This window comes from Gopherus flavomarginatus, chromosome 2, assembly GCF_025201925.1.
Source record: "Gopherus flavomarginatus isolate rGopFla2 chromosome 2, rGopFla2.mat.asm, whole genome shotgun sequence".
NCBI lineage: Eukaryota > Metazoa > Chordata > Testudines > Testudinidae > Gopherus > Gopherus flavomarginatus.
The window spans coordinates 296,562,933-296,573,071 of NC_066618.1; the positions used below are offsets into that span (position 1 = coordinate 296,562,933).

Consider the following 10,139-nt stretch of genomic DNA (forward strand, 5'->3'; position numbering starts at 1 on the left):
CCCTAAGATTCTACTAACTATTTAGAGCCCAGTGTGGAGCAGGCACTGCATGAAAGATACAACTTCTGAAACCAAGCATAAAAGCTTTGCCCAGCTCTAGCCTTGACCCCCAGCATGTCCCCGACAGAGGGTGTTCTTAAGTAGAGCTGAGTGAAAAATTGAGTTTTTTGATTCAGTGGCAAAACCAGAAAAATTGGGGGAGGCTGGAAGAATTTGCTTCAGATTGAATGAAAAGTTTTGTTAAACCCAAAATGAGTTTTTATGTATTTATTTTTCATTTTGCTTATTTTGGGAAGGGGGGGTATCCTTTTTTGTTTGGTTGCTTTTGCAAATAATCTAGCAAAATTTGGAATGGAATATCGCTATGAAACCAAAAGTTGAACTATGTAGCTTAGAAAGTGTTGAAACAAATTGTTTTGTGTTAATTTTGTCTCTTTTTGGCCAAAACTGTTCACTGAATTTGACCCAAATTCACAAGTGGTTTTGGTTAACCTGAATCTGTGTATTATGACAAGTGAATAATTCATCTGAAAGATTTCAGCAGTTCCTGAGACGGCTATGCCCTGGCCTCTTGTGGTCTTCTCCAGACATGGCTTGATCCAGCCACTTTGCAACCAGTTCCTCCTGCTCAATCACCAGGAGACTGTACCAGTTTCACTGGTGCTTTCATTGGCATATCCCAGAGTGGAAGGAAGAAATGATTGTAAATCACACCTCTAGGCTGCAAGGGGCAAGGATCTGGATGTGGGAATCCTGTTATGGACAAGATTGAGGAGCTCTGCTTTGTGTCTCTATATCCTCTGCTAGAAATGTGGCTGTCAGCTGGAGGTTTGCATCAAAAGAAATGTACCGTATGGTTCCAAGACTCATCAAAGGCTCTTCTGGAGAAACTCCCCTCTTTCCCTTCTGCCCACTGCCAGCCTGAGCTTTCAAAAGCCTTTTCAGATCTTCCCAAAGAACATACTGTTGTAGGTAATTAGTAGTCTGGGCCATGTGTCCGCCTGGCATATCCCAGTGCATGTCAGAGCTAATTCACTCATTTGCTGGCTACCTTTTTTTTGTTAGCTGGCTTGGTAGCTGGAGACATTGCTTCAGGGTGGGAAAATTGAGCCAGAACAGAGTGCATGGTTGTGGGCTGAGCATACAGGGCTACAAAGCCAGTCTCTGGGTCAAATTTGGAAAATAGAGAATCTGCTTCTAGGAACCGAGTTCTAATCATTGTGAGTCCCTCAGCAGGGTTCCCTCACTCCCAGACAGGACGTCCCTGTGGCATTTACATGTGTAATGCTCTCTGCACTTTTTAAAGGCTTTGATAAAATGATAATTAGCAACAGTTAAAAGGAAAATTAGACTGTCTTTTACAGGGAACGCTACATAAAGTGTAATAATTGCTACAATAAATTCTGTTATGAAAATTGCAGAGAACCTTAATTAATTCAGTCATTAAATATCTCTAAGCTGTCCAGTGTCCCATATACCATCCATCAGCAACCCCGCACCTCACATAGCTCATCTGCTACCCACCATCCTGTATACCTTCCATCAGCTACCCTGATACTCATATACCATCCCAGGACTGTCATCAACAACAGACCTTATCATGCACCTTACATGGTTTTCAGAAGTTCGGGGCTTACCCCCTGCCCATTCTCCCAACCTATCATACAGCAGGTGCTTTTTTAAAGGGAAGGAGCTGAATTATCGAGTAGGTGGAGCAAAGGTGCAGTAGCCCAGAGGATTCTGGATACTAATTCTGGCTGAGCCGTTGGCTTCCTGTGTAACATTGGGGCATGTCACCTGGATCCAGATATTTTCAGTTGAAGTCAAGGGGGGGCCTTCAAGTTCTCAGCACTTAAACTCAGGCCCAGGGGGTCTGAAGTTGGGCACTCATGAAACTGAAGCCCCCGAAATTGAGAGGCACACTGGAAAATATGGGCCTTGCGCTATTAGTGCTTCAGTCAAACACAGCTGTGCAACATAGTGAAAACCAGACAGCTTGCAGGAAACAGGTGCGGCATCACCAAGCTATGCAGGTAGATGAAATACTAACCTAAACAATGAGGAGAGGGTTCCCATTGCTCTGTCAGAGTCCTGGCTCCTTATTGCTGATGTTCCTCTTAGTGCTGGCACATCAGGGTTTGCTGCTTGGTATACTAGACTCCTTCTCCTTCCTTAACGATGAGCCTGTATGACGGGCCAGGTGCATCAATGCTGCCTACGTTTCTATGGTTGTGCACAGTCTCCCCAGCCCTGGGATCTGGGCTGCAGTGACCCTGGTAGGTTATATTACATGGAGCTGAAGAGGAAGCAGCAGTAGAGCTGGTTGGAAAATGGATTTTCTGTCCCATGAAACATTGTGAGAGTTTGAAAAATATTTCATCCCAGGTTGGGACAAACACCCAACATTTTAAATTGTTTGATGAAAAAAAATATGTAAAAAACTGTTTCGGGTCAGTGGACCCATTTTGTTTCTCCAAAGTTGAAACATTGAGCTTTGATGTCAACCCTTTTTATATTTTTATAAGAAATAAAGTAAATTTAGAAATGAAAATTAATTTAGGAAAAAAATCGAAAGGCTTTGATTCAAAAGGATCCAATTGCTTTCCAACAAATTTTCATTGAAATCGAAACAATTTCACAAAAAACATTCAGCTTTGTCAAACAGCTGAAGTCATTGGGAGCTAGTGGGTACTCAGCGCTTTTGACAATCAAGCCACTTATTGAGGTGCCAAAATATGATCTTAGGAGCCTACCATTGGGCACCCATTTTTAAATACCCTGACCTGTCATCGTTCATTTATATGGCATTTTTCATGCCCAAGCTGTTGACCAGCTCATTGATAAACTCTGTGTGACATATAGGAATAATTTCAGCTATCATTGAAATGTCTTCCCTTCCGGAATGGAAAGTAGTAGTTGTTTTAAGAGCCAACAGCAACACAACAGTTTAGGGCAGAAAGTAATTTCTAGGACACATAATGAAAGACAAATTTGCATGCAAGCTCATCTGACTACTGCCATTTGTGTTGAGGAGGTTTCACGAAGTGGGCATGGACTGAGACGTACCAAGGAAGATCAGAGCAGCAAAGGGCTGCAGTCTGAGTTGGTTGGGTCTCAGTCCAGCTCCAAAAAATAGCAAGCAACTTTGGGCCTCTTTGTTGGACATCTCTGCAGAGCGAGGCCCCAAAATTGAAGGGGCCAAGGAGAATATATTGTGACTGGATTTTCAAAGCCACCTAAAGGATCCAGAGAGGCCTCAGTGGAGCATCCAAATCTCTGACAAAGCATTGACAACCTTAACCTGTATTCTCAGCCCAGAAGAGCTCCCTCAAGGACAGAATGGATGCACATGGGAGAAGCTTGCGCTGCTGCTGTGCTGTCTCTTGAGTGGTTAGAGCATATCATTCTCTGCCGCTGTCAGTTAACCCTCATTCACAAGTTCTGAAATCATCACCCCCACCCAGTTATTCCAGCCATTTTAAGATTAGTAACTAAAATGGAAGCCCTCAGCAAATGAGTGAGACTTTAAACAAAGCAAAGGGAATCTTGGCCCCACTGAAGTCAGTGGGATTTTACCATTGACTCCACTAGGGCCAGGACATCACCCGCTGGTCTCTACTTCCACCAGACCAGCCGAGCATGTCAGGGGAGACAAGAGAGCTGAGGCATCAGTACAGTCATTCCCCCTCCCAGAGGTTACAGAGGCACAGGTAGACACTGCAAAGGTCTGCGGCCTTCCTCCTGCCACACACACACCAGGTGTCATGCCAGCGTTGGGCCGCTCTATGAAAGAAATCCGCTCAGCCAAGCTGTCACCAGCCAGGAGAGGATACATGTTTATATCTCCTAGGAGCAACAAGCCCATGGAATGTGTCAGGCCAGAGTAATGATACCATCTTTTTGAATTATAGGAGTGCAGCCCCTCTTCACTTGCAGTTTCTCTTTCTGCATCTTCCTGGCTCTCCCTGAGGTCTTAGACCTGAGGCCAGCACTGGAGCAGTTTGCAGGAGGATCACACAATTCTCTCCTCAGGTTTTTCTTTGCTGTGGATTGGTGGGTCTTTCATCCTGCTCAGAAACTCCGCTAAGACATTACAACACTAAGTAGCAGTGGCCATCTTATGTAAGAAGTGGTCCCAGGGACCCAATTTTAATAATTTTCACATGGAGGTGAGATGAAAAAGGGCACTGGAACTAGCCACTGATCCCCACTGGTCTTTTTGTGAAGAGCAAGGGATGTTTGAGCCCCAGCGTCTGGGCCACTAGTCAACTCAACGATGTGTGTTCAGCCTACCAAGATCCAGTTGGAGACGATATTCTTCTACACTGTGCATATTAAACTGTTGTGCAGTATGGCCCACCTCAAAGGCAGCTGTGTCAGCGACAGGAGCTGTGCTCCTTATATTTCATGTATTTGAATGTTTTTCATGTGATTTGGGGTGGAGTTGACATGCAGGCAAGCTGGCTACCTCTGTCTGGCCACACAAACAGAACAGGAAAGGCAAGCTTCCCCTGGCTGCTCCTCTCCCTGGCTTCTAAAAACCACACTTTAAATGCTGGCTTGCATCATCTGTTCAGATGACTTGGCTGGGTCTCAGCGTAGTTCCCAGTTCTTCATATCCCTAGAACAAATGGGGCTGATCTGTCCAAGAGAAAATTTTGGATGGAAATTAGAAGAAGGATTCTAACCACTAGAGCAGGGGTAAGCAATTTATGGCACGTGTGCCAAAGGCAGCACGCAAGCTGATTTTCAGTGACACTCACACTGCCCGGGTCCTGGCCACCAGTCCAGGGGCTCTACATTTTAATTTAATTTTAAATGAAGCATTTTAAACATTTTAATAACCTTATTTACTTTACATACAACAATAGTTTAGTTATATATTATAGACTTATAGAAAGAGATTTTCTAAAAATGTTAAAATGTATTACCGGCACGCGAAACCTTAAATTAGAGTATATAAATGAAGACTTGGCACACCACTTCTGAAAGGTTGCCGACCCCTCCACTAGAGGAGTGGAGCTCTAGAACAGCCTCCCAGTAGGAGCAGTGGGAGCAAGAAACCTAACTAGTTGGAAGATCCAGCTTGCTAGGTTAACAAAGGGGGTTATCTGACAATAGCAATAGCAGGGGACTAGACTCACATCCCCAGGAGGTCTCTGACAATTTTAAATTTGAAAGTGTCTTGATAGTCATGGCAGAGTGAGGAGTAGACCCCATGGCAGGTGGCTAGCTGAGATAGGCAGACAGAGCTCTTAGCTTTTGATTTGTGGCTCTCCCCACAACGTCACGCATAGGAAGTACACTAAAACACCACAGTTCAGTGTGTGGATGTGATTCTTCCAGTCAATACCTCTGAATAATGGCACAAGGACTATAGGGTGGATCTGGGTGCATCTGACCTGCATGTACATCTTCTTGCCTTCTCCCCTGTTTTTCTTCCTCCTCATAACCTGAATCGTCTTTTCTTTTTGTCCCCGTCTTCCAGACCAAACCCTTTTCCATGGCAGGTGGTTTGCAGAGAATTTCTTGCTGCTATTGTGTCTGGGAGAACACATTTTATTGTAATATTTGGGTGCTTTGTAGGGCTGATAAAGTGTGAAAAGCATCTCTTTAAAAAGGGAAAGGGGCGGGGAAGCTTTATGGAATGCTAATTGAAAATATTATCTATGCATGTGTTTTCATTCACACATGAGAATGAGAACACACCGCAGATTATGAAACCCCTGGCAACCCCTATAAAATATACTACAGTATTCCACAATATGTTTGCAGAAACTTCAAAATGCCATTCATGAGTTGATTGCAGTGGTGTCACACTGGCGTAAAGTTGCACGTACATAGTGGTGGATCTAGCCCCAAAAGCACCATGTGGAGTCAGTGGGAAAAGTACTATTGATTTCAGTTTTGCAGAATTGAGCCTTTAATCATCACAGGTAGCATCAGTAAAAGAAGCAATTACATTTATGAGATTTTTATTCGGTGTGGATTTAGTTCTAGATATATAGAGATGTACTGTGGCCCTTTAAATAAAGCTGGTGAAAAAAATGATTTTTATGCAAAAATTTCTATGAAAAATAAAATTAAATAATTTTCATCTAAATTTTCCATGGAAATGTTTGAATTTTTTTTGATGGAAATTCAAATACTGAAAATATTCATCTGAAAACTGAAATATTTTGGTGTTCAGTATTTTGTGGAAAAACTGAAATTTTCCATGGCAAGCAGCCATTTTGCACAAAACAAACCCTTGTTTATTTGAAAAACTAATTTTCTTTCCAGAAAGAGTTGTGTTAGAAAATCTTCGCCTAGCCCTACCTTTAAAAAAGACAGAAGAAATCTACAAAAAGAACAGGAGTACTTGTGGCACCTTAGAAACTAACAAATTTATTTCAGCATGAGCTTTCATGAGCTACAGCTCACTTCTTCAGATGCATAGAAGAAGTGGGCTGTAGCTCACGAAAGCTCATGCTGAAATAAATTTGTTAGTCTCTAAGGTGCCACAAGTACTCCTGTTCTTTTTGCGGATACAGACTAACACGGCTGCTACTCTGAAAGAAGAAGTCTAGTGTGTGAAGGGTAGTGTTTGCAGGACTGGCAGTAACTTTCTTTTTTTCCTCTTTCTCTGTCTTTCTTCCCTTTGCTTCGTAGCAAGAAAAACAGCAGACACCAAACAAGAGACCCTGGGAAGGAATCAGGAAGGTCCACTCGCCACCATCATGGGTTAAAAAGGACATGGAACCTTTATCACAGTCTCCCTTAGAACTAAAAACTGTAGAGTGGGAGAAAACAGGTGCCACTATTCCTCTGGTGGGACAAGACATTATTGACCTTCAGACAGAGGTCTGAGCAGAAAGGAAAAAAGGGACTTTTTTTTCTGGAAAAACAAACAAAACAAACAAAATTTTAAAAGATGATTAAATTCAATTGAAACCGAGTGAGGAAGAGTGTTTGGTTTCTTTTGAAACCTTTGGTAAAAAGAAGTAACTTTTGTATTGTTCTCAGCAGAGAGGGGGGAATATAACTTTATAAAACTTAGTAGCAGTAGGTACAGAACAACGCGATCTTCCCTGGGTAGGCCCAAAGAGGACATGAGCCTGTAAACGTAAAAGAAGGGGGAAAGGGTGGGGAGGGTGGGGAACAAAATCAACACAACACTTTAGTGGCGAGAGGATGACGAGGAGCCATCGCCAGTATGTTGAGTCTTCCTGCTCTGGAACTGGGAGCAACGAAAGGACTCTGGGAACAAATATGGCGGCAGAAAGGCGAAGAGGATTGGAGTTGTCTTGGGGGGAACAAGGAGCAGGGATTAATTCAGCCAGAACCCAGCCAGGATGCTGGCTGGCCAAAGGCTCCAGGGGAAAGCTCAGCGTTGGCTGGTCTATGATGTCCCATTGCATGGTGGTGGGAGTGAGAGAGACATGTCCTGCTCACTTCTGTCTCCCCTGGCCCAGCTTTTTGGAGAAAAAGGGAACTGGAGTTACCAAGCTGTTGCATCCTGTGATCAAGAAGACCACTGCACTCCAATCTGAAAAATTAGGTTCTCAGCCATGGATCTACACAAGCCAGCTCAGAGGATGCTATTGGGGAGAGGCCAGATATAATGGTTGGAGCATATGGCTAGCAAGAGTGGCGTGGTGGGTATTTCCCCCGGTCCCTCTGCAGAGGACTTCCTGAACTCTCTGAAGAGCGGAATGTGCAGAATGGGAAGAGACCTTCTCTTAAGTCAACAACAAACCCATTCATCTCGTCTCCAGATAGAGACATTAAAAAAACAATAAAAAGAATGTAGATCATTTCATTGACTGTTAAAAACAAAGAGATAAACTCAACGGGAACCTTGTGTAAAGGTTCACATGGCCTCATTGTCTTTTCCTTTTTTTGTTTTGTTTTGTTTTGAGATTCGACTTATTTCCAGCCACCTCCCCTGGAAGCCACAGTGACCTGTTTATGTACCTGAAGATGTTCGGTATACGGAGAACATTGCCGTAGGACATTGAGACAAACTGATAAATGAGTAACATACACTTGGAAAAAAATCTATTTTTTCTTCTTCTTTTCTTTTCTTCAATAAAAACAAAACTTGAAACCCGAGACCTTTCCTTTCTTTGGCTTTTGTCATTTCAAATATCTTTCCGTAGCTTGGTTCCATGCACATGTGGGGCAAGGATGTCACTTTCCAAACATTGAGTGGGGAGTCCGCTGTGGAATGATTGGGATGGTGAGGAACACTCAGGCCCTTGTGTGCAGTAGGTTGGAATGTTTTGTTTTATTGTATTCAAGTCACTGGCTGGTTGTTCTCCTTACACTCCACCCTGTCTTCACTACTTCACAGAGCTGGGATACAGGTTTCTGGTGCTAGTGGAAGGAAAGGAAATAGGTAGAGCTGGACACAAAAGGGGACTTTTTTCATCAAAAATTGTGCATCAATGTTTTTTTCATGAAAAATTTTCCTCAATCTTTTCATGAAAAAAGTTCATTAATATTTTTACACACAAAAAAGTCGAATGGTTTTTGCACAATACATTTTTGTCCCCCCAAAAAGTTGTTCACTTTTTTTATCTGAACATTTTAAACAAAATAATTTCCATCAGCGTTTTTCCATGATCAAATGTTGTTGTTTTTTTTATGAAGGACTTTAATCAGAAGTCCTCACGTAACATCATTTTCACCAATTCTTTTTCACCACATTTGTTTCACCAAAAATTTTCATCTCACTTTTGATCAATTTCCACCAACTCTAGAAATGGCTATCGCTAAGCACCTAATTGTGAAACATCACTTTGAGCCAAAACAGAAGCTAATCTAGATCAGGGTTTGATTTATGTGTGTGTGTGTGTTTCTTTTTTTAGGAAAAAGCTAAAGACGGGAACAAGATTTAAAACAATCAATGAAATCAAATTGTGCTCCCCCCGCCAACAGCGGTTGCTTGATATGCAAGCATTTTTAAAATTTAATTTCAGGCCACATGGTTTAGTTTTTTTAAAGTATAATGGCATTTATCTTGTCATTAGCTGTATAATATTAAAAATAAAATAAAATTTTAAAAAAATTAGAAAATCCAAATAGTAAAAAAAATTACTTATAAAAACTGTGATGTAATTGTCAGATTTTAGATTATTCTATGAAACAGGAAAGCACAAAGGCCTCTCATAAATGCCGGGTTGTAGAATATTGTCATTATTATAATTACACATAATGATTTTAGCATACAAGTATCTTTCTACTGTGTTTTAATTCTTTTTTCCCCTTCGCTACCCAACCAATCTCCCCTCCCTCCTCTTCCAAACCTTTCCCACCTGCTCCTCTCATCCCAGCCAAGCTGCGGGACATTAACAGTGTTATGTAATTACAGAGATAAATGTTTGTTTAAAAACTGTTGATATTCTACTTTTTCTGCTGAGTTTCTCTGGTTAATACTGTTTTCTCCTCACCCTTCTCTGCCCCTCCCATTTTCACCTCCCTTATTTCTGTGTTCGTCAGTTTTTTCTGTACAGTTTTCAGAGCACAAATGAATGTGTCTTATTTCTAATAAAAAACGTATAAACTCTAGTCATGTCTTCTTTTTAAAGGCCTGCTTCCACATCTCCTACCAAGGACATCTGGCAGATGAGGGTTAGGCATGTATTGGGGGCCAGCAGAGAGTGGCAAGGATAAATCCTGCTGCTCTTTCACAGGCAAAACCCCAGCTGGGTTTCCAATGTAGTTTAGAATTGTGGAGTTTCACCTATAGACAGTAAGGGCCAAAGAGTTTGCTTTGCTCAACCAATTTAACCACCTCTAGCACCTACCCTCTGTGGGACAATGTCCCATGTTCTCCCACTGATGACTTCTTCCTAAATATCTTGCAATGTGTTGCCTCAACCATGTCACCTAGGAATCAAAGCCACTGCCCAGTTGCTATTACCATTAAGAACATTATCCTATTGTTTAGCTTGAACTTTTCCTTCCTTAACTTCCAGCCGTTGCGCCTTGTCCTACCATCTTCAAAGACATTGGAAATTTCCATTTTTTCATGCTGAGCGTATGGTCCTCTCAAAGGTCTTTATGAGCTAAGGTCACATCAATCCAGCTGGAGTTAGCATGTGGCACAATGATACTGGCCGTTGATAATGTCAGTATTCCAATGGCACCGGTAT

General features: G+C 42.1%; 1 protein-coding gene across 2 annotated transcripts in view; it reads left to right on the forward strand.

Moving 5' to 3' along the window:
* The window catches only part of ADGRB1 (adhesion G protein-coupled receptor B1), a 383,634-nt gene extending 374,082 nt beyond the window's left edge, over positions 1-9,552 (forward strand). For both annotated transcript variants that reach the window (XM_050940709.1, XM_050940708.1), the window contains one exon: positions 6,652-9,552. In XM_050940709.1, coding sequence (XP_050796666.1) covers positions 6,652-6,849 — 198 coding nt within the window. In that variant the 3' untranslated portion in view covers positions 6,850-9,552. The remainder of the gene's footprint in view (positions 1-6,651) is intronic.
* Positions 9,553-10,139: the final 587 nt, after the last annotated feature.